This window comes from Kalmanozyma brasiliensis (assembly GCF_000497045.1).
Source record: "Kalmanozyma brasiliensis GHG001 unplaced genomic scaffold PSEUBRA_SCAF4, whole genome shotgun sequence".
NCBI classification, from domain to species: domain Eukaryota; kingdom Fungi; phylum Basidiomycota; class Ustilaginomycetes; order Ustilaginales; genus Kalmanozyma; species Kalmanozyma brasiliensis.
The window spans coordinates 55,061-78,040 of record NW_015961981.1 but is presented as its reverse complement, the minus strand read 5'-3'; the positions used below and the strand labels follow the sequence as shown (position 1 = coordinate 78,040).

Genomic DNA, 22,980 nt, shown 5'->3' with positions numbered 1-22,980 from the left:
GACCCATTCCGAGGCAGTCAGCGCACAAGTGCCTCTTCAGGAGAGCCGTAGCAAGTACCACTCATAGAAGTCTCCTCGAACAGCTGGACGGGTCACAATGTCTAAAAGTGTAAGTGCTCAACGTGCCTCAAGTAGACTCGGCTTGACTTGCCGTTCTGACCAGTTTCCATGCATTGCCTCCTGCCAACCTCTTCGCACGCCTCACAGAACAAGTCCGAGCTTTACCTCAAAGAGCTCGATTCGGCTCGGTTGCGCGGTAATTGGCTCAGCGAGCAGCCAAGCCAATCTGGCAAGTCTCTGCCTTGGAAGGAGCTCATCCGCAAGTTTACCAAGCACAATGTCGACAAACCAGGTAAGTGCGATAGCCTAACACGGCCATCTCAAAGCACGCGCAAAGCGATACTGACCAATCCTCAACCGCCCTCACTTCCTGCTCTCCAGCCCTCGCCGCGCTTGCAAACGTCGAACACGAGCTCAAGGCCGCTATTCTCAACTTCTACGCCGAATCCGACTACTCTGATGCCTCCCACCTTGCCGACTACAAGGTCCACCCACGCACTGGCGATGCTACCCTCTTTCCTCCTATCATGCGCCCAGGCGCCGAGGGGGTAGGCTGGTCGACCGCAAGCGTCACCCAGATGGCCGACCGCATCCTCGAGTACGGCGACAGCAGCAACCGCACGGCTGCCGTATCGTTGCGCGCCTTGGCTCTCTTTGCGCTGGGCCGAGATGACGAAGCCGTCGACATTCTGCACCGCGAGACCTTCATGGAGACGGCCGGCCAAGCAGCTGCTACGCCCGAGATGCACAACAGCGCGCTCACAGCCCTTGTCATCCAAGGCTTCACCGTCTACGGCATGGCCAACGAGCGACTCTTGTTCTCCAAGAACGAGTCCGGCTACACGCCCTTCGCCCTCGCCGGCTATGCTCGTGCCATCGAGCTGCACGAACTGATGCGAGGAGGAAAGAAAGCCAACGCACTCCGTGGTCTGCCCGCCGATGAGGTCGAGAGGTGGGCCGAGACTGCCCTCTATCGCAACGCGCTTCTCTCCATTCGTGCAGGTGAACCAGTACAATCCCTCAACGCACTCCGCTCTTACCAGGCACACTCGGGTCGCTGGTCCAACGAATTCCGTCTGCCGCAGCGAAACGTCGTCCATCGCTACTACCTTCGAGTCCTCAACCGCTCCGCCGAGCTCGGCAGCTATGTCGACCCACCAGAGCTGCCACCTCCCAGCCGCGACGACTGGCGAAGCAAGGCGTATCAGCTGTCGGTCGTCGCCACGGTTGCCTCGCGAGTGCAGATCTTCGACTACGAAACCCAGCGTCTGCAACGCGACCCTGCTGCCAAGCGCATCAATCCCACTTTCACCTCGCAACGTGTCACCTCACGTACCGTCTCGAAACGCCGACCCAACTCGTACCGCGAGCTGCGTGCGCCCAGCGTCATGTGGTCCAACGAGTCGCTGTCCGCGCAGAAGTTTGCTTTCAAGTCGTTGCAGAATTCGACCGCCTTCCCCAAAGCCGGCCACATCAACGAGGAGGTGCTCGACTTTGCCGACGAGATGATCAAGGCGTGGCAGATCAATGGCGAGATCGGAGGAGAGCAGGCCGACGACGTCGCCGAGATCCTGCACGGTCTGGTCGAGCTCACCTTCCACTCGCAGCGCATCGCGCGCTACCTCGTGCAGATGCTTTTCGCGGCTGAGTGCTTTGACGAGGCCAAGCGCGCGTTGCAATCTTACGTGCAGATCGTCGAAAAGGCAAGAGAGGCCGAACAGAGCGCAGAGGCCAACGCTTCCGCCGACAAGGAGCACACCGAGTCGAAGGAAAATGGAGAGGTCAAGCAGGAGAAGCAGGAGGAGCAACAGGAGAAGGCCAACGGCACCGACACCAGCACATCGTCGCACAAGGACTACGACAGCGACGAGGTCTACGCCAACACGCTGGCGCAGGGCGCCTACTATGCCGGACGCCACTGCAACGACTTTACGCTCGCCGACAAGATCGCCTCCAAAGCGCTCGCCGTCGTTCAGGACAAGGAGGGAAAGTTCAAGCCCGACTTTGCGCAGAACAAAACATTGCTAGCCCGTCTCAAGCGCGTAAGCGGTTTCGCGAAAGCAGGTCTTGCCATTCAGCTCGCTGACCCTGTACGCAGGCCCGTGTTGCAGCGTGAAGCGCTTGCGGAACTCACCGCAGCTGCGCAGCTGGACAATCAATCATCGGAGGCCTTCTATCAACTTGCCTTCCTGCAAGCCGAGTTGCGCGACGTTCACTCGGCTATTCAGTCGGCACGCAAGGCAGTTGAGCTCGAGCCTGCGGATGTCGAGTCGTGGCATCTGCTCGTGCTGTTACTCTCGGCGCAGAAAAAGTACAAGGACGCCTTCAAGATCACCGAGGTGGCGCTCGACGAGTGCGAAAAGGACGACGAAGGAATCAGCACCGGCACTGCCAATGGCTCGTCACCCGCCAACTTTGCTGCATCGCAGCTGCTGAGCGTCGACTACCCGCCCCGTCCACAGGAGCGCAACGAGTCGATCCTGCGTCTCATGATGACGTACAACGCGCTGGAGGAGCTCAACGAAGGCGTCGACAGTGCTATCTACGGACAGAAGGAGCTATTCAGCTACTTCCACCGCGTCTTCCCGTATGCAGCCGCCGCAGCAGCTACGGCTTCAGCGGGGTCCGGAGGCGCCATCTCGGAGGGAGTCGACAACCCGCGAGGCTCACTCGACGCGAGCGGCTTGCGTCGAAACGGCTCGCTCGCCGGTGTCGGCGGCCCGAACAGCAATGATACGGTGCTCGGACGATCGCAGACGACCACGAGCCGAGCGCGATCGTACGCGCAGAGGCCGCTGGGTGCTGCCGGTGGCGGCGCGTCTAAAGGCAACGCGGCCATCTTGCCAGGCATGCAATTTGGCACGTTCGACGAGGACCTGTCGCGATCGGGCGCCGAACGCACGCTGGAGCATCTCAAGAGGCAGTCGCTGGCGCTGGCCAAGATCTGGTTGCTCTCGGCGGCAAGCTTCCGTCGAGCTGGCCAACTCAAGGAGTGTCGATCTGCGATTCAGGAGGCCGAACGACTGCAGCCAGGCCTGGCGGATGTGTGGGTGCAGCTGTCGCTGTACTTTGCCAACAACGGCTCGAACCGACTGGCTGTCGACTCTCTGTACAAGGCGCTGGCATGCTCAGGGGGCGATGTGGCTGCGTCGGTGCATCTCGCCCGACTCTTCCTTGCCGACCCTGAGCTCAAGCCCAAGAGCGGTTCAGCCAAGGCAGGCGAGGTGGAGCTGCACACAGCACCAGCGACCACTGCTCCGCACAAGTACGAGTCGTCCGCTGAGGCCTCGCTGAGCGCCAAGGCGAAGGACCTGTCGTCGGTGAGCTTGGCCGAGGGCCTGCTGACGACGACGACCAAGGGTGCTGGATGGGACTCGAGCGAGGCGTGGCTGTTCTTGGGTCAAGCGACGCAGCGAAGTCAACGGGCGCAGAGGGCGCGCGAATGCTTCGAGTACGCGCTGCAGCTGGAGAACACCAAGCCCCTCCGTCCTCTCTCGTCAGCTTTGCTGCGTTGATACCCCACGTCCTCCTTCCGTGCCCCTTGATTTGCTTCCTCACAGTCTCTTCAAACGTTCGTTTCTTCACAACGTCCCGGATATGCTTGCTTACAATGAAGACAGGCTTGACCTTGGCTTTGACTGTGTCCGATTGGCAGTGCGACGATGTATTGAGTCTGGATCGAGATGAGGCTTTTCATGGCGATGCGGGGCAAAAGCTGTTCTCGATGGGTTGACTCACCCTTTGCAGCGCTCTCTTATCGGCGTCGCAGCAGCAGGCGAGTATCTGAGGGCCAATTTAAAATTTAAGCCAAAAAGGACCCCCTCTGTGCACCTGCCCGCACTCAGCTTCGAGCTGCACGCCTTTCTCCAGACCTCACACGCACACACAGACCACGCGCAACCGAACAAAAAAAGCCATTTGTCCAGGCTGCGTCACAGAGCTGAGTCTGGAGAAACAGAGCTCAGAAGTGACTGTCCTTCGATCGAGCACCGATGATAACTTCGCTTTCAACGACTTGGTTTCCATGGTATACTCTCCTTCTGTCCTTCCTGACACCAATCGTACAACCCCCTTTTCGCAACTACATCGACGCTCACGAGCATACGAAGAGCTGCACTGGATCAAGGCCCTTTTGATCGGATCTTGATTGCTATCTTGCACCCTCGTCGTGCCGCCAACAATCTCCTCGAACAAGGATCTTCTCGGAAAGCGCAGCGCTCTGATCACCTCTGGATTGCGCCATTGCAGCGCTTCTTCGCTCGAATCACTGCCGGAGAAGACCTCATCTCTGGTCTGGCCTTTCAGCCCAGCTGTCAGAGCGGCACTTCTATTCACGCCTGCTATCTACCAGCATTCACCATCGCCGACTGCGTCACCTGAAGCAGATCATAAACATCGACACGGCATGCACATCCCTGGCCGCTCATAACGATTCCCTCGATCCGAAACTCACTTTCTTCGAGCTGCAGGAGCCGTCTCGCTTCCAGATCTGCACCTGCTGCCCCGCACTAACGTAGCCCAGCACAACCATCATCATGTCCAGCAGAGAGGCCTCGTCCAGTTCGCGGCGCCAGCCGTCCGAGCCACGCGACGAACGCAGAGCAAGCTCCTCCTCACGCTCTTCCAGCCGTCCCACATCCCGCTCCGGCTCGACACATCGCAGCAAAGAGTCGACCAAACAGCCCATTCGCATCGGACAGTATCTCCTGCAGCAGACACTCGGCTCCGGCTCGTTCGGCAAGGTCAAGCTGGCCACGCATGCTCTCACGGGTCATCGAGTGGCGATGAAGATCATCAACCGTCGCAAAATTTCGAGCCTCGACATGGGTGGTCGTGTCAAGCGCGAGATCCAGTACCTCAAACTCCTTCGTCATCCGCACATCATTAAACTCTACGAAGTCATCACCACACCCAACGACATCATCATGGTCATCGAGTACGCGGGCGGCGAGCTGTTCCAGTATATCGTCGATCGCGGGCGAATGCCGGAACAGGAAGCGAGGCGATTCTTCCAGCAAGTCATCTGCGCCATGGAGTACTGTCATCGACACAAGATCGTCCATCGTGATCTCAAGCCCGAGAATCTGCTGCTGGACGAATACCTCAACGTCAAGATTGGCGATTTTGGACTGTCGAACATCATGACGGATGGTGACTTTCTCAAGACGAGCTGCGGAAGTCCCAACTACGCGGCGCCAGAGGTCATTTCAGGGAGACTCTACGCGGGACCGGAGATCGACATCTGGTCGTGCGGTGTCATTCTGTACGTCATGCTATGTGGAAGGCTGCCGTTCGACGACGAGTACATCCCGACGCTCTTCAAGAAGATCAACAACGGCATTTATACACTTCCGAGCTATCTCTCTCAGGAAGCAAGGCATCTGCTTAGCCAGATGCTCATCGTCGATCCGGTCAAGAGGATCACCATCCAAGAGATTCGCCAGCATCCGTGGTTCAACGTCGACTTGCCAGCGTACTTGAGCCCTCTACCACCGACACCGGCAGCCGAAAACCGCGGGTTCGACTTTGGCATGACCTCTTCCCCAGCCGACACGGGCTCGCCGGCAGACGTCACCTCGCCCACCACATCGAGCTCGGCCGCTAACAGCGGCGCGTCTTCGCAGACGTCGGCACCCGCCAGTCGAACAGGCAGTCAATCAGTCGTCACGAACGATCTCGGGCTGATCGAAGATTCGCTCGTTGACGAGCTGGTAGGCAAGATGGCTGGGTTCAACCGCGATGAGCTGATGCATCATTTGACGGACAAGGGCGACAACCAGGTCAAGGTCGCCTACCAGTTGGTGCGCGATCATCGACGCATGTTGCAAATTCATCACATGGAGGACGCGCATGGGATGGAGACTTTTCTCGCACAGAGCCCGCCGGCGTGGAACGAGGGGTTGGAGGGGCACATGGGTCGATCGACGAGCATCAAGCGCAAGAATCGGGTCAAGGAGGCGGCGGCGGCGTCGGTGAGCAGGGAGCAGGTCCCGCCGCTGCCGGCGTCGGCGCATGCGGCGACACGAGCTCCAGCGGTAGCAGGAGAGGATGAAGGAGATTCGTTCATGGCTGACGCTGCGGATGCGGATCCCTCAGACGATGGCAACGAGACGCTGGCGAGCGACGAAGATGATGTGCTCTCGGACGAGGATGGCCACCTGACGGATGTGGAAGATGCCTCTGGTGAGCGCTACGTCCGGATTGCAGTGCTCGAGACGTCGCTTCCTGGATACCTGCGGGCGAGGGAAGCAGAAAGACTGGCAACACCCTCAGCAGAAAAGACGTCTTGGCCATCGTGCACACCTATCACGCCCATGTCCGGCGCCGCGACCCCCGCTCTCGCAGCAGCCACTGCACAGATTCACAAGAAGCCGCGCTCACGATGGCACTTCGGTATCCGATCGCGCAGTCCGCCGATGGAGATCATGCTCGAGCTGTACCGCACGCTGCAGTCGCTCGGCATGGAATGGCGGGCCAAGCCTCCCACCAAGCCCTCTAAGCCCGATGGCGACGCCGACTCGTCCCACCACGACGACGGCACCGCCAAACCCGAGAACGGCAGCGGCTCAGCAGGATCCAAGGGGGAGGAGCTTTTCTTCCTCGAAACGCGCTGGAAGGTGGGCCACGTGCTCGTCCGCATGGACCTACAGCTCTACCACGTCGACGCAACCAACTATCTCGTCGACTTTCGCAATGTTGGGTATACCAAGCTCGACGCTGCGCCGGCGGATGCGTTGGGGGAGGGCAAACTCGAAGCTGCGCTCGATCGGGCGATGAACCAGGCCGAGGAGGCGGCGCAGCACCGGTTCGACGGAACAAGGATCAAGCCCAGCCTCGCCCCGGCGGTGCCGGCGGGCAGGAAGGAGGTCAACAGTCCGTTTTTGTTCTTGGAGTGCGCGACAAGGTTGATTGTCGAGTTGGCGGGTGGAGCATAGTGTAAGCTAGCAATGTATTCTTTTTCGCGCACATGATCGTCAGCATTGAGATGATCGCAGCGAGGGATGGCGGATGAGGTTGCCCGGCGGTGTGCAGATGGTTGCATGTGTGTGAACCGTGCGGCCTGCCATGTGACGCATCTGGGCAGCGGCGGTTCAATTTGCAATTCCACAGCCGAGCTGGGCTTTGAGGATCAGGGACAACGGGGCGGGCGCAGAAAAATGCCAAGCCAAATCGTCATCGTCCCTGGCCGCCGACAAGCGCAGGTGGGCGCAGGGCGCAAAGTGAAATGGAATCCCACACAGGAACGTGCGTTCTTGGTTCGCATCCCCTCCTCGCGCTTCACCACCATCTTCCAAGCAAATCGCATCAAGATGCCGGCCAACGAACGCACCCCTTTGGTGGGCAACAACAACAACCTGCCTAGTCACAATGGCGGCGAATCGGAGCATGGCGCGCCCCCGAACCTCGTTTCGTCGCTGTGGTGGATCGTGACGTGCAGCTGGATCAACGTCTTTCTCGTCTTTGTGCCGCTCGGCATCATTGCGGAGCACCTGCACTGGCCAGCGATCTGGATCTTTTCGCTCAACTTCCTCGCCATCATCCCGCTGGCAAAGATCCTGGGGGATGCGACGGAGCAGGTTTCGCTGCGACTCGGTCAGACGTTGGGTGGGCTGTTGAACGCGACCTTCGGCAATGCTGTCGAGCTCATCGTTGGTATTGCTGCTCTGTTGCAGGGTCAACTGCGAATCGTACAGACGAGTTTGATCGGTTCGATTCTCTCCAACATCCTGCTGGTGCTCGGCATGAGCTTTGTAGCAGGTGGGCTCAAGAGGAGCGAAAACACCTTCCAACAAACTGCCGCCCAGGCATCCGGCTCCATCATGACGCTGGGTTGCATCACCCTCGCCATCCCCGCTGCCTACCACATGAGCGTCAAGACCTCGGCCGTGCTCGCCAACGACATGGCCAAATTGGCCAGTCTCAACGCCCCCATCGTCCACGGACAGGAGGACGAAACCGGATTGCTCTTCATCTCCCGCGGCACCTCGTTGATCCTGGTCGGGATCTACGTGTTGTATCTGGTGTTCCAGTTAAAGACCCATGCGTTCCTCTACGAGGCGGATGAGGAAGATGATGAGGAGGAGGAGGCCAAGATGTCACCCTTAGCCGCAATGATCGCGCTCGGCGGCGTGACGGTGCTCACCGCATTCAACGCGGATTACCTCGTAGGGGCGATCGACGAAGTCGCCCGCGAGTACTCCATCCCCAAAGCCTTCATCGGCACCATCCTCCTCCCCATCGTCGGCAACATGGCCGAACACCTCACCGCCGTCTGGATGGCCTCCAAGGGCAAAATGGAAATCTCGCTCGGCATCGCCATCGGTTCCTCGATCCAAATCTCGGTTGGAATGATCCCCATCCTCTGCCTCGTCGGTTGGGCCGTCGGCCAACCCCTCACGTTGTACTTCGAAACCTTCGAAACGGTTATTCTGGTGGCAGCCGTTTTCTTGGTCAACACCCTGGTTCAGGACGGAAAGAGCAACTACATGGAAGGCGCCATGCTCTGCAGTCTCTACGCCGTAGCCGCCCTCAGCTTCTGGGTCAGCCCCGCTGCCTAGACTCCACACTCACTTGTATATATCGATCCGGACACAAACGTTGTAGCAATACACGCTCTTTTGTAAACATCGTTGAGGCATTGCGTTTGCGATCGACAAGGTTTGACAAGCAGATGAACATGAACGCTCTGGGTAGGGCTGGCTCTGTTGTCGGATTGGACAGGCTCATACTTTGTCGACGGCTTGAACAAAAACTATCTCGACGGGATGGAATTTTAACTCTGGGAAGAATCTGGCCCTCATCCGGTCCGCCGGGTGGGCACGCCGGGCGGGAAGACGAATTTGACGTCCGGCTCGTTGCCCGCGACCGGAGGTCTGCCGGAGTAACCGTAGACGACGCGGTACTCGTCTGCGCCCCTCTCGGGCGTGTTAGGCGGAGCTCTGACGCCAGAACCGCCTTCCACCTCCAACGAGTGCGAGCGTTGGGGTGGTCCACGCACCGGATGAGCGCGGATGCGGGCGTGTTCGGCTTGTCGGATCCGTTCGATCGCCGCATCAAAGTCGCGCTCACTCACCGTGCCGCCGTCGACATCAGCGAGCCGGGGAGTGTCGGGCGGAACATCGACGAGGACATCTTTCAGGCCGTCAGCTGCACTCGACACAGAGGTCGTAGGGCTATTGACGGCGATGTTGGTGCGAGAGCGCGAGAAGGGGTGGAAGTCGTGGAAGGTGTTTGAGACGGCGTCTGTGACGAATTCGAACACGTGCGATGCTGGTGACCCGACGAGTCTGCTCAGCTCTTCCGGCGAGATCGGCATGCGGCCGGGGACGGGAGCCGATATGGCGAGGATGGGGAGCCAGCACGCGAGAATGAACCAGAGCAGCATTGTAGAGGTGTCTGATGAGGAGCAGCGTCGACGACGATGACCCAAGAACGGGGGAGCTCGATGCAATGCGATCGCTGAAGCGGGGTAGATCTCTCGCTAGTAGGTGGTCAGATCAAGCACCTGCTGGTCGCTTCAATGCCTTGGAATATCGCTTCAGGTTCATGAGCGACAAGGACGAGGAAGGTGGCTGAGCACCCTCATTTATAACCTCTTGCAACCACTCATCGTCGCTGCAACACCAGTGGCAGTATGGCTGCGACAACGTAGTCACTTGACCTGTGCGTCTGACCAGGCCAACCGAGTGTCAGGTTGGATGACCACCGCTACGTCCACGTCTGCTCGTTCCGAGCTCGATTGACCTGTGCCGTCGCCCGCTTCTCCTCGCTGATACGGGAAACCTTGCCGATCCACGCCTCCAGTAGGTTTCGGCGAAAGCCCCAAAACCTGTTGTTCACTAACCGTGAGAGAGAGATTCGGTCACCACCAGGTTGTGATGAAGTCCACAAGACCAGACGCCACTATGTTGCTCCCCACAACCTTGTATATTCTACCGGGATGGATCGACCTCATCAAGATTGTGCCTGGTCGTCGCAGCCCCGAGGAGACGTCCGCAACACTGCGCCGGGTCGCAGCTCGCCCCTAAGACCGACAGCTGCGCGACACAGCCGCACCGAAGCTAGACGTGGGAAGGTCGACAAGATCGGAATTACGATGCTGATTCTGCTTCTTCGGCCGAAGCGTCGAGACGTCGATGAAGGCAAGCCGACGGCATTCGAACTCTCGAGTCGAGCACATTCCCACGCCTGATCAACTGGCGCGGGCGATCGTATCCGCCTCAGAATGGTCAATTGGCAGCGATTGAAATGAACGTTTCGAAATCGAGACCAGGGTCACACGCTCGATGCGTGGTGACATAGACGGGTACCGGTCATCCTTGTGCCGACGGGTGCTTGAGACCGCCCCGGACCGGGCCGGACAAGTAGTGTCAAGGCAAGCGAGCTGGGCATCGAGGCGGGTACATGCGACTTGCTGAGATGTGAACGGGCATCGTGTCGGAATGAAGAGAAGAAGGCACTCGCACGGACAGTCCTGAGGAAAAGTTGGCTGAGTCGAGCTTGACCCGCTCTCATGTTTTCGCACGAATCACCGCTCAACTTCCCGAGAGGATGTGATTGTAGAAAGTTGCGTTTGCCTTCTTCCCTGGCCTTGTGCGCATGTCTAAGTGGTCACACTTTCGCCTTCTCTGAAGTCACACATGCGTCGGCGTAGCGGTGACTGGAGGAAGGTGCTGGATGCGTCTAGGCGCACAAAAAGCTCAGTCGAACTGTCTGTGTCTCCTTCCTCTCGGCCTTCATATTATCCCACCGCATACTATACATCCTTGCATACCCGACATAGGTCCACATATCGGACACTCTTTTCGAGATGGTTGACAGCCCTTACTTCACCGCGATACCACATACTCATCTGCGTCTCACGCGGCAGGAGATTCAACCTCGACCTCTTCTGGATATGGCGCGCGAGCGTAGTCCGACAGAGAAAGACCCGACCTATCGCTTCAGGCTCGAAATGGCCCGCATCGCGCCCTCCAGTGACGACAAAATGCAACAGCTGTCGCGGAAGCTCTTCCTGCTCAATGACACCATTCGGAGCGGAGAAAGCATCGCCCTTGCGACTCGCACGCCGATCCAAACTTCCGGGAGGCCTAGTGCGGAACAGCTCGCTACAGAGCAGATGACTGCTCGAGAAAGAGAGATGTACCAATTGTGGAAGCAGGGTCATCCAGCGCCTCCCGACGGTGCCTATGAGACCTTTCAGGTGCATCAAGACGCACAGATTAGCGAATATTGCGAGAGCCGACGAGCCGCGCTTGCTCGCATGTACGACAGGCACCTGTCAAAGATCAAGAAGGAGGGCGTGTCATACTTTATTCACCAGTATCGAACTGCCAAACCTTTGCTGGACGCCATCCATCGCGTCATCTGTATAGAAAAGTCCAACGCGGACCTGAATCGTGACAGCGATCTCCGTGCTACCGAGTTGCGAATCCTCACAGGACTTTACGAGGACTATCTTGCCATGCGTCAGCTCTTCATGCAAAATTTCGAGCATATGGACAAAGGCTTCGACGAGCAGATGCTTCAACTGCGCAACAGATGCTCACATTTGGCCGCCATTGGTCTTGCAAATCGCGAGGAGAGTGCTGTACCTCAGCGCTCGAACGTTGGAAACACAGCCGAGGCCGGGCCTTCTTCGCACGTCCGAGGAAGCAACACAGCCGGGGCAAATCCGGCTGAGCGAATTGCCAACCAGTGTGACGGAGGTCCCACACCTCTGGGCTCGACTTCCGACCACGTTTCCGCGGCTCATGTCGAGAACGATGCAGCTGGGTCGTCCGAAGCAGTCCCGAGTAGGAGACGCAAACGAAACGACTCATATGACAGTGTTTACACGACAGCATCGAGACGTTCGGGTACACGCTCGCAGACTGTCGATCTCACTTAACACGGTCCTCAGTTGCGATAAGAAGAGCATACGCATTAGACGAACGTCTTACCTCTGCAGTCCTCGAGCGCTGCGAGTGCACATCGCCCACCGTCGCCGACCTTCGAATCGAATTAGCCGGGATCGGTGCCAAAACTTAAGTAGTCGCTCGCTCACTTTGTAGTCACACGTGTCCATCCCAAATCAAAATGAACTGAACCGCAGAAAGTGATAGTCCCACCAGATGAAGTCGCGGCGACCAAACCTTGACTGAGCGTTTTGCACACTGAAGAAGAATCTGCTGCGCCAAAGTTCATTTCACAGCACAGTGCGTGCAGCGATGCATTGATAAGGGAAGGAAATCTTCTCTTCCCTCCTGACCTCTTCCTTCCAAGACGCTTTCGAGGTATCGCCCAACACAGTATCAACCGTCGGCTCTGAGGCCACATCGAACAAAATGAGCGGGACCACCGAATCGGCTCCGACGACAGGCCCTGCCATCCGCAAATACCGGCTTCGCTATATATTCGAATCCGTGTACGAAGTCAAGGCACATGAATACCGTGTCCTCATCGATAAGGCCCGCATCGAGCCCCAATCACGCGACTCATTGGCCGAGGTGTGCCAGAAGATATCCTTGGTCGACGATATCCTCCATCGGGAGGAACTTGTATCAGTCGTGACTGGTTCAAAAACTTCCGACCGCAACTTGGTTGATGCAGTGCGCCTGGTCAACACAAGAGAGCTGAAGACCAATGAGCAGATGCTCACCATTCAGCGCTTGCTCACCCCCATGATGGCCCATCACGCAGTCAGAAATGCAATGGGTAGCATGGGAAGCGACGCGAGGGCTGCTTACAAGAAGTGGAAGAAGGATCAAGTCTTGCCACCCTTCGATCTGTCCAATCGGGCACCACTCCCAATCGAGTCCCATCTTCGTCAAAAGCTCCAAAGCCTCCTTCCCGCACTCGCACGCATGTACGCGCTGCCCCTGGAGGATGTCAGCACGGAGAACGTCGCGTACATGGTGGAATGCACCGCGGACTCCAGAGCGCTGCTCGATGCCTTTGACCATGTCGTATGGTCAGAGAAACGCGAAATCGCAACCGGCCTCACATTTGACATCGATCGCTTCGAGGCCGATACACTAGCTCGTCTCCGAGCAGACTACTCTTCACATCTTCAGCTCCTCAAGCAAGATTTCGATCGCAACATGAAGAAAGCCGACCACTGCATGCAACGATTGGACAGGCAAGTCGCATGGCTGGAGTTCCAATTGCGTCCACGCTTCCCGGTATATTCAGACTCCCAGACAGATTCAGAGTCGCAGGCAGATTCAGACTCCCAGACAGATTCAGAGTCGCAGGCAGATTCAGAGTCGCAGGCAGATTCGGACTCGCAGGCAGAAGACTTACCGATGTCGTTCAGTGCCGATCCCAGCGTCCCGGCCGCTACCTCCTCGACCCCTGCAGCTGCGAGTGCCTCTCTCAGCGACACCTCTGGACAGCTCCCTACGCTTCCTGCTGTCGCGCTTGCTTCACAAGATGTCCTTCCCGCCTCACCCGCCGCTGGCATGTCTGACCGAATCGGCGAAGCTCATCGCGAGTTTGGAAACGACAGCACTTCCGCACAGGAGCGCAAGACGGACGGTGACGAAGACAAAGCTCAGACTGACGCTCACTCGGTCAAATCGAGCGTCTCGTCGGTCTAAATCAAAGATGCAGGCAAGTTTTCGTACATCACGAACGCAAGGCGACAACAACACGACCCCAATCTTCTCGTCTTCTCAGCACCGCTTACAGCCTCATCTTCCCCAACCCCTCACCAAGGGCCTTCGACGTGCGTCCTCAACACCATCAAACCGAGTCTCAGCATCTCTCCATCTCCTCAACACCGCTCACAATCTCACCTTGCCCGATTCCTCCCCGACCTCCCTCAACCCATCCAACCTGCCCCTCTGCCACTCCAGCGCACTCCTCAACAGCCCCACATCATCCGTGTACACCATGCCACTCTTACCCCTCCCCACCTCCATCAGCGTCTGCCGATCCAGCGCGTCCCAAGCGTTCTCCAGCTCCCTCTCCAACTTCCCCGCGTCCCCTCCTCGGGCGCTTGCCAGGCGCGTCGAGGGGTACGGCCCAAACCTCTCATAATCCCACTCTGTTCCCCAGGGGACGTGCAGACCCGGATCGACGTCCGCGCCGAACCTGTAGCCAGCCGAACGAAGGTCGTTGATCCTCTCCAGTGTGTGTTCGAGCGTGTGAGGTGTGGTGAGGTGGGCGAAGTGCGATCGCATTTGAGCCTGAAGAGTGGTGAAGGTGCGGAGGGTGCGATGGACGCGAGCGACGCGGGAGAGTTGGAGTTTCATGTGTGTGGTGTAGGCCGATTGAAGGGCGTGTAGCGACTGAAGGTCGGGTGAGGAAGGGAAGAGCGGGTGGTCGGGGATGGTGGGTGGAAGTGGGTCGAGGGGGGAGGCGAGTGCGCACCCGACCAAGAGGAGGAGGATGAGTGTAAATGTGGTCATGGTTGCGATGTGCAGCAGTCGTGGTTGAGCGTCTGGAAGAGTGGAAGCAGGAGAATCGGCCATTTATACGCTCGACCAGAAGGGAATGGCACCAGAGAGGGGGGGCGGAACCTGCACCTGCCTCGTCGATCAACCATCCCATTTGTCTTCATGATTTGCTCGAGCCACCCCCTGCAGCTTCATCGATCCGTCGCGTGGGCACGACGCCTGTTGACAGTGTCGAGCAGCATGCACTGCGACGCCGCCCACATTGACTTGGACGGCTTTCCATATGCACGCGTCCAACAGCGATTCATCTGTCCGCTGCGACAGGCATTCGATGCAATGACGAGCTGGTCGAGCCAATGCGCGGTCTTGACTGCGTCCATCGCGGTACGTCGAGCGCTGTCATCGGAATTGAGCACTTGAACGCTTCTCACCCTCGAAAGCACACACTCTCTCTCGCACACGGGAGTACGATGGCTTTCCGAACGCCACATCTACGCGGTCTCGTCGCGCATCACACCGCTATGCTGATGACCACGCATGGGGGGTATATTTCCTCATCAGCCACTCAACGGCCCCACCCGCACTGTCTGCCGCTCGATCCTCTGCCTTTCCTTCTCTTCCTCTCGCCAGACCTTGTTGGACCGTTTGACACGGTCCTTCCAGCGTCCCTTCGCGCCGTGCAGCAGCCTCGTGAGGATGACGGAAGCTTGACCTTTGGTCAGCTCGCTCCTCTTCTTCTCCTTTTTCCCCTCCTGCCCGGGCTCCGTGTGGGTGGGCTTGGACAACCCCAACCGCTTCTCGACAAGCCGTCGTTGCGAATCGCTCGCTCTCGTCGCCCTCCACGCCGCACGCCTGTTGAGCATCGCGAACAGCTGTGGCGAATTGCGCAACACCGTTTTTTGAACATACACATCCGATCCGCGCACAGCCTGCTCCAGCGTCGGCGCAAACAGAACATGTCGTGGTCGACGGTAGGGCGAACCTCCTGCAAATCTTCCCCTTCGAACGCCACCAGGGAAAGAGGCAGCAGCCGCTTTGTCCGCATCGGCGTTCGAAGGTGTGAACCACGCCGTCCACTCTGCACCTTCTGTCGGGTCTGTGTGGCGCTCGACTGTGACAAAGCCATACCGGGGAACATCGAGGATGTACGTCGAGCCGCCACAGTCCACCCACGCATTGCGGGAGAGGGTTTCGACGACGGTCGAACGGGAAAGCATGGCAGATTGAAGCTGATACGGATCGTCGTAGTCGATGTAGGTGAGCTTGGTTGGGTCGGTGAGGGTGGCGAAGGGATCTCCCGTTTCTTCCTCGGTAGGAGGAAGATCGGATTCATTTGATCGTTCGAGGAGCGCCTCGGGCGTCTCGTCTTCGATAATCTCATCTGCGGCGAGACCGAACAGCGTAGGTGTGCACACGACGCCCTTTTCGATATTGCCGACGATGTCGAGCACCAGGCAGTCCTTCTTCCCCGTCTTGGGGCTGAGTCGTAGTCCGCGCCCGATCATCTGCGAGAAGAGGTTGCGGGATCGTGTAGGCCGCGCGAGCAATACGCAGTCGATGGCAGGAACGTCGGCGCCCTCGGTCAGGATCGCACAGTTGACGAGCACGGGGTAGACACCGTTGCGAAAATCTTCGAGAAGCTGTCTGCGTTCCACCATGGGTGTCCCTCCATGCAAATACCTCGCGTCGACGCCTGCGTTGCGGAAGGTGGCAGTGAGGTCCTGCACATGCTCGATGTTGACCGCGAACACCAGGGTGCTGCGACGCCGTGTGTGGGCGCGGTCGAGCCAGGCACGCAGCACTACACGATTCACCACATCTGTGTTGACGACGCTCGCCAGCGAGGCGGTGGCAAAGTCCGAATTGAGGTTCGATAGTTTGACGCTCGCCAAATCGATGTCTGTCTTGATGGAGGTGAAGCGGATGGGACAGAGCCACTTTTCGCCAATCATCTCGAGAAAGTCTTTGTGGAACACGATGCGGTCGAACACTTTGCCCAGCGCGAGGCCGTCGTGCCTGCTGAAAGTCGCGGAGAAGCCGATCACGGGTACGCTTTCCACACCTGTTGCGGTACGCTCTTCCGGTGCGGTGCCGATGAGAGGGTCAAAGTGCGATAGGACCCGGAGGTAGGACGGTGCAGCAGCGTGATGCGCCTCGTCCACCACCACCGCCTTGAACTCGGCGGGTTCGAACTTGTCCAGCCTCTCCTGGCTCCGATTGAGCGTCTGGTACGTTGCGACCGTCACATCGGCCAATCCGGAGGCTTTGTACTTGGCACCCTGCTCAATCTCGACCGATTTGTCCGGGAACATAGACGTGACCGCGTTCGCTGCTTGAAGGGCGAGCTCGATCGAGTTGACGATGATGAGCACCCGATCGCCGCCTGTCCTGGTCCGTGCTGGGAGGCGGTCGATGAGGTGCGTGAAGATGGTCGTCTTGCCGCTTCCTGTGGGAGAGGAGACGCCGATGCGCGTGACACCGCTGTCGAGCGCTGAGAGACAGTCTTGGATGCATTCTTCTTGATATGGGCGGAGGGAGAAGGTGGGTGGTTCAGCGGCGGAGGGCGGGGTCTCGAGTGTTTCGACTGCTTCTCGAAGATGTCGCGATGCTGAGAATGGGATGAAAGGCGAGTTGGAGAAAAGCCGTATTGGTGGATTCGCCTTGAAGTTGTGTGGCTGGAGTGTCGCCCTGCTGCTCCAGACGGACGTAGTGGCTCTTGGCAGAAGCAGCGGCTGCGACAGCCTCGTCAGAACGCCAACGCTGCTGGACAGCCGCCGTGACGCCGACAGCGACATCTTCATCATCTGTGCCTAATCTTCCAGCTCGTCGTCAGAAAGGAGCCCGGCGTGTCGAGTAGTGCTCCGAAGTGGATGGATGTCGAGCAGCAACTACCGAGCCTTTGATCAGAAGCAACTCAGCTGCAGCCTGCACCCTGAATTTTTGGCTGACGATCCTCCACTTTGGGACCCTTCTGGTCCGCCTCGTGGGCGAGGGAAAAAAAAGCGCGGAAGTCGGCGCTCTCAAGACGCGCTGTCAGTCGCGTTGATGAGAACAACACCAAAAAGCTTTCACTTTCTCTTCCCGCCGAGCTCGACATCACCTCGACCCTGCAGCATCACCCTAGCATCACTTCGTTCAGCGCATCATCGATAAAAAGCGGGAGACAATGGAAGGCACAGCGTACCACGACATGGCCGAGCTGCTACGCGAGGCGGCACTGCAGGAGGCTGCGTCGCGCGCAAAAACACGCTCACCACTCAACACTTCGGCGGCGTCATCATCTCGAGTGACAACAGAAGCGGAGGACGAAGCGGAGGAGCTTTCTGCCGTGTACGAGGATGAAAAGGTCAAAAACGATGTGCTAGCAGAAAGCGTAGACAAGCGAATGGAAGCGCTCTCAAGCAGCAAGGAGAACAGCAAGGCAAATATTGCACGGAGCAACGACCAGCAACGGCTCGAGCTCGAGTGGCAGCAGCTCGACTACGCCATTCGTGCGCTCGAAGAAGGTGAGTGTTCAGCTACACTTTCATCCCATCTCGCACACCACACTGACATTTATGCGATCGCGATTGCAGATAAGAAACGCATCCCACCACTCGACTCGTCGGCGGTGCTCGACATCCGCACGCGCGCCGAGCTGCATGACCTCAACGCGCAGTACGCTTCCGCACTCGAGATGCTCCGTTCAGACCTGTCGTCGGAACGCGATGCGCTGGCGCGGGAGACGCAGCTGCAGTCCGATCTAGCCGTCGTCTGGACCGGACTGTCGAAGCGTTTGGCACAGCTGCAAGCGAAGAGACGGCAGGATTTGACTAGCGAGAGCGCCATTCGGTACGTCCTCCCCTCTTCCCCCTTCTTTCAGATATATCTCATGCTGACCAAGTCTTTTGGGTGGTGACAGCGATTTGAACCGCAAATTCAAGCGCGAGGAGCAGCGATTTAAAGAGCTGCTCGCGCAGCTCATCGACATGGGCACGGCGCTGTTCGGTTCCGAGAACCGCAAAGTCGTCACCCTCCGGCATTATCTCGATGAGTTCATGAACCAGGCGTGGGACCGACCGCTGGATCCGTGGGTCAGCTCGACAAAGCTCGCTATGCGCAGGACGGGCGGCGAGGTGGACGATGCCATGATCGAACTCTTCATTCGGGCGAACATCATTGTCGCACACCCGAAGGATTCGAGGCGGTGGCGGCTGGTCGCATTCCACAAGGCGACGAGGGGCAGCTCGTGATGTGGCGGGAGTCGAATCGTTGTCAAGCATCGCCATTCCAGGAACAGGCGCTGGCACCCAAAGCGATGCGCCTTTCGTGACGTGGCTAGACACCCTTTGCGCTGCCATCGCCATCTCGAGGACGGGCGACGAGAAGGTCGTCTTGACGCGCTTGGACACCCTTCCTCCTTTTGTCACCCATTGCTACGGGCTGCGGCTCTGGAAGCTGCTTGCAATATACCCTGGTGATCAGCCTTGGATCCTGTGCGTTTGTGCGTGAGAGGCGGGCGCATCCCTGAAGCTGCCCGAATGAGCCAGGTGAGCCGAAACGTCGTGCAGCATCGGTTGTGCTTTGCCGATGCCTTTGCGAGCAGCCACAAACACCTCGCGGGCCAAGCGAGCCGGAGCTGCTTTCCCCCCCTCCTCGGTAATGCGGTCGGATGGCTCAGCGCCACGTGCGAGTTGAGTCCCTAGTTACCTGCCTAGCGCCATGCCGGCAATGCTTCAAACGCAGACACAGAGCCGGCACCTAAAGCACATCTCCAAGAAGTCACACAAACCGAAGCTAGGACAGCGAGAGAGGTCAAAAGCCGCAGCTTGCATTGTACAACATTTACAGAGAGGGACGGACCCGGGCGGCCGAAGAGAACGGCAATACAGAGAGAGAGAGAGGTCGTAGAACAAGAGAGCGAGAGAGAGAGAGGGAGAGTCCAGGATCCGAAGCGGCGTTTTGAGAAGACGCGCTGATGTAGATGATTAGAGAGAGACAGAAGGTGAGAAGGGCGATTGCGAGGTCCCAGTGAGACACGAGCGATGCTTCTAGAGAAGTATCGAGGCTTGGGCTGTAGGCTCTCGCGAATGACCTGAGGGATAGGTGGACAAGTTCCGACCGGAACCAAGAAGGGCTCGATCTGGTCTAGAGAAGATCTCGCGTGGACGCCGCCTACGACTCGGAAACCTCGAGCTTGTTGGTGCGAGGTGCGTAGGCCGTCGGGTGCTGGCTCCAGTAGGCAGCGTTGCGGTCGACCGAAGGGTCAGCGTACGCCGCAGGAGGTGCCTGCTGCGTGGGGTCGTGCTCCTGCTTGCTGGGCCAGCCGTAGCCATCCTGGTGCGCTGGCACCTGGTGCGTCGCGGTGTGAGTCTGACCGTGCGGTCCAGGCGCAAAAGGCGAGGGGTTTGCCCACGTCGTGTCGGTCGACGACGAGTGAGTCGCGACAGGGGCGGGCTGGGACTGGAAGGGCATGGAGAAGGTGACACCGCCTTGGCTGGCGTTCGAGTCGCGGTGATCGAGCGCACCCATGGTAGCATAGTAGGGGTCGGTCGAACTGAGGTGGCCGTTGGACTGCTGGTCAGCGCCCAGGTGAGCAAGACCAGGAGCGACACCGTTGGAGCCCTTGTCCGAGCTGCCTGCATCGATCGAACCGGCGGATCGCTCCTTCTTACCGGGCTTCTTCTTCTGCGGGCTGTCGTCGTAGTGACAGTCTCGCTTGCCGATTCGGCATTGCTTGCATGGGGTGCCATCCTGGCTGCACTTGACCTTCCTCTTTCGGCAGACGAGGCAGCCCGTTCGGCTACGCTTGAACTTGGCCCGGCGAGCAGGACCGGGACCACCAACTAGATCACCATCGAGCATCATACCGGGGCCGAGGTGTGGCGCCATTCCGTAGCCCATAGCAGCAGCAGCGTGCGCAGCGGTACCAGGGGCACCGTAGGCGTTGCCGTAGCCGCGACCGCTGGCAGCAGAGCTGCTCATGGACCGGTAGCGGGGCGACATGGCGTTGGGGTCGTAACCGTAGCCAGGCTGCATGCCCGAGTTGGCGCCGTACGCCATTCGGTTGTGGTCGTAGCCCTGGGGTGGCGCGGCCGACACGGACGCGTGACGACCGTGGATGGCAGAGGACGAGTTGGCGCCCCATGGCCAGTGACGACCCGAGGAGCCGCCAGGCACCTGGTAGTCGGCCGAAACCAAGCCAGACTTGCCGAGCTGCGGCTGTGTGCGGATGGCACGCTCATCGAGCGAGAAGCGGCGAGCGTCTGCCGCCTGGCCCTGCGCGTAGCGGACCTGTGCGTGCAGAGGAGGCGACTGATCGTAAAAATGGCTGGCAGTGGAGCCGCTGTCGATGCTGCTGCCCAAGCCAACCTGGTCAAATTGGCCGTTGAGCGAGTAGATCGAGGCGTGTCGGCTGGCGGTCAGACCGGGCGAAGAAGGTGCCCATCCACCACCGCTGACGTCGTGAGGTGATGAGATGGAGGTGATTGAGTCCTGGCGATGGTGGGGCAACCCCATGGAAGAGGCGTGCGAAAAGCTGCCACGGTAGCCTGTTGGACGAACAAAGAGGAAGACTTGAGTCAGTCCGACTCGTTCTTTCGCCGCGTGGGCAGCTGTTGCATTGGATCTGCGGATCTGTGATACTCACTTGACATGGGAGAGTGGGCTTCCGCCATGGCACCTGGCTGCGGATGAGCAGGGACTGCGGCAGTGGCGTATGGGTCGTTGGATGCGGTGTGCGTGGCCTCGAAGGGACGCGGCGCACGCGGCTCATGCGATTCGGTTCCAAAGACCTGCGCGGATCGATCTGGCATGGCGGCGTAATGCGCAGGGTAATTGGGCTGCTCCATGTATGCGCTGCTCGGATCGGACACAAAGGGAACAGGAGGGGGAACGTCAGAATGAGCCGTTCCGATATGAAATCTTGCCTGCATCAAGGCAGAGAGCGCAGCGCCCTGACCAAAGCTGAGTCTGATTGGCTTGAAAGCTGCGGTGGGACATCCGCATCCTCGCTCTCGCCGACCAATCGGCTGGTACAGGGCGGTGTGACTGCTTGGAATACTTACTTTGTGCTCATTGTTGCTGAAGCAAAGCTGTCGATTCCAAGCTGGAAAGGTCGAAATGAAACTGTTGTTCTATAGTCACAACAGTGTGCTGTGGGGCGGGTACTCCGATGCTGTGACGAGCTGCTTTTCCGACTGGATCACGCGATGAGTTTGGCGTGAAGGAGGCTGAGATGAGAGCAGGACCTCGGGGGCTGCTAAGTGCGAGCTGATGTGCGTGCTCGGAATGCAGCGGAGGAGGTTGTAGGGATCCAATGGATGGCGTGGAGGTAGTTGTAGGGCGTAAGAAGACTTCCGACAGGTGCGGCGATGATATGGCAAGAAGGCAAGGAGGATGTGGTGGAAGCCAGAGGTGATGTTTGCGATGTCGGCTTCGGTTTGCGTGTCGACTTTGGCGATGGAAGGGAAGCTGAAGAAGAAGTGAGGGTGTTCGGGGCGGAGACGAGACTAGCGTTGAGAGGTTGGGCGTGGCGTAGCGTAGCGAGGCTGAGGCGAGGGTGAGAGAGCAGAGGCGAGGCTAGGCGAGGCGACAAGGTGTGTGAGAGAATCCAGCCGGGCAGTTGATGAGTGACTCAGGCGAAGGCAGAATCAGACAATGGGCGCTGCTGCTGCTGCTGAACGGTGACGTCTAGGATTGCCCGACGGGATGGGAATGGCAGGACTGAGATCCCTCAGGCAGGCGGGCGAGCGGGCAGGCCAAGCATCTCCAACATGAGGAAAATGACCGGACAGACGAGACGCAGGAGCGAGGGCCAAGATGACAGCTCGTAGCGAGGGTAGATCGCAGCACCAGAAGCAGCGGCAACAGTCTCAGCCGATAAACGCAGAGCCAGCTCTTGCTCTCTGTCTCTCTGCCCCCCTTTCTCGGCTTGAACGGCTGCAGCCCATCTGTATCTCGGGACAATGAGAGAGCCTATGCAGAGAGCATTCACTGCAGCGTTGCTCAGATCAGGCTGAAAGTCTTGCATCAGCGGCCGTTGAAGCAAGCAGCAGCAGCGGCGGCATCGGCAGTCATCGATGCCAGAGAGGAGCGGGGCAGCTGCAAAGCCAAGCCACTGCAAACACCAGGCAAGATGCAGCAGAAGAGCGGAGACCGAAGCCAGCAGCGTGCTCGAGCACGCACGCACGCGCACCTTTTTGCAGCCCGCCTCTGCACTGTGAAAATGGTCAAAGTGCATTTGGGACTCTGACTGGCCCTGCAGCGGCAGGCAGAGCGATTTTATTTTGGCGTCAGACAAAAAGAGTCAAATCACGAGCAAAACAAAAAACGGGCCAACAAAGAAAGGATTTGCATGCCGCTCACTTTGGAAATGGGAGTGGAGACACTTCCGAAGTGCCTCAACCTGAGCAGCTTTTGTTTTTCAGATTGTCCACCTTGAGATCACATCATTTGAGATTTTACAGAAAAACAAAAAACAAGGGGAAAGCATAACCAAAACTCAAAAAGCGCCCCTGGGCAAGGCACTCACCATTCGCCGTTGAGCTTGTTCAAGAGG

The 22,980-nt window shown here is 58.6% G+C and overlaps 9 protein-coding genes across 9 annotated transcripts; 5 read left to right on the top strand and 4 right to left on the bottom strand.

Moving 5' to 3' along the window:
- Positions 1-97: 97 nt before the first annotated feature.
- Positions 98-3,575, top strand: PSEUBRA_004700 (Tetratricopeptide TPR2; the record flags this gene model as incomplete). The annotated part of the gene is made up of 3 exons (XM_016438203.1): positions 98-109; positions 208-352; positions 442-3,575. The coding sequence occupies 3 exons, from the start codon at positions 98-100 to the stop codon at positions 3,573-3,575; spliced, it is 3,291 nt and encodes a 1,096-aa protein (XP_016290679.1).
- Positions 3,576-4,595: 1,020 nt separating this feature from the next.
- Positions 4,596-6,995, top strand: PSEUBRA_004699 (Protein kinase domain protein; the record flags this gene model as incomplete). Its single annotated transcript, XM_016438211.1, has 1 exon — positions 4,596-6,995. One exon carries the CDS (start codon positions 4,596-4,598, stop codon positions 6,993-6,995), a length of 2,400 nt encoding a protein of 799 aa, XP_016290678.1.
- Positions 6,996-7,370: 375 nt separating this feature from the next.
- Positions 7,371-8,618, top strand: PSEUBRA_004698 (Sodium/calcium exchanger membrane region; the record flags this gene model as incomplete). Its single annotated transcript, XM_016438214.1, has 1 exon — positions 7,371-8,618. The coding sequence occupies one exon, from the start codon at positions 7,371-7,373 to the stop codon at positions 8,616-8,618; it is 1,248 nt and encodes a 415-aa protein (XP_016290677.1).
- Positions 8,619-8,857: 239 nt separating this feature from the next.
- Positions 8,858-9,445, bottom strand: PSEUBRA_004697 (uncharacterized protein; the record flags this gene model as incomplete). Its single annotated transcript, XM_059465416.1, has 1 exon — positions 8,858-9,445. One exon carries the CDS (start codon positions 9,443-9,445, stop codon positions 8,858-8,860), a length of 588 nt encoding a protein of 195 aa, XP_059321551.1.
- A 2,941-nt stretch (positions 9,446-12,386) lies between these two features.
- PSEUBRA_004696 (uncharacterized protein) lies at positions 12,387-13,640 on the top strand (the record flags this gene model as incomplete). The annotated part of the gene is made up of 1 exon (XM_059465413.1): positions 12,387-13,640. One exon carries the CDS (start codon positions 12,387-12,389, stop codon positions 13,638-13,640), a length of 1,254 nt encoding a protein of 417 aa, XP_059321550.1.
- Positions 13,641-13,826: 186 nt separating this feature from the next.
- Positions 13,827-14,453, bottom strand: PSEUBRA_004695 (uncharacterized protein; the record flags this gene model as incomplete). The annotated part of the gene is made up of 1 exon (XM_059465409.1): positions 13,827-14,453. The coding sequence occupies one exon, from the start codon at positions 14,451-14,453 to the stop codon at positions 13,827-13,829; it is 627 nt and encodes a 208-aa protein (XP_059321549.1).
- A 545-nt stretch (positions 14,454-14,998) lies between these two features.
- Positions 14,999-17,245, bottom strand: PSEUBRA_004694 (Helicase, C-terminal; the record flags this gene model as incomplete). Its single annotated transcript, XM_016438194.2, has 1 exon — positions 14,999-17,245. The coding sequence occupies one exon, from the start codon at positions 17,243-17,245 to the stop codon at positions 14,999-15,001; it is 2,247 nt and encodes a 748-aa protein (XP_016290676.2).
- Positions 17,246-17,607: 362 nt separating this feature from the next.
- PSEUBRA_004693 (uncharacterized protein) lies at positions 17,608-18,673 on the top strand (the record flags this gene model as incomplete). Its single annotated transcript, XM_016438207.1, has 3 exons — positions 17,608-17,947; positions 18,017-18,272; positions 18,343-18,673. The coding sequence occupies 3 exons, from the start codon at positions 17,608-17,610 to the stop codon at positions 18,671-18,673; spliced, it is 927 nt and encodes a 308-aa protein (XP_016290675.1).
- A 922-nt stretch (positions 18,674-19,595) lies between these two features.
- PSEUBRA_004692 (Zn(2)-C6 fungal-type DNA-binding domain protein) lies at positions 19,596-21,498 on the bottom strand (the record flags this gene model as incomplete). Its single annotated transcript, XM_016438195.1, has 3 exons — positions 19,596-20,971; positions 21,070-21,278; positions 21,488-21,498. The coding sequence occupies 3 exons, from the start codon at positions 21,496-21,498 to the stop codon at positions 19,596-19,598; spliced, it is 1,596 nt and encodes a 531-aa protein (XP_016290674.1).
- Between the last annotated feature and the right edge of the window lie 1,482 nt (positions 21,499-22,980).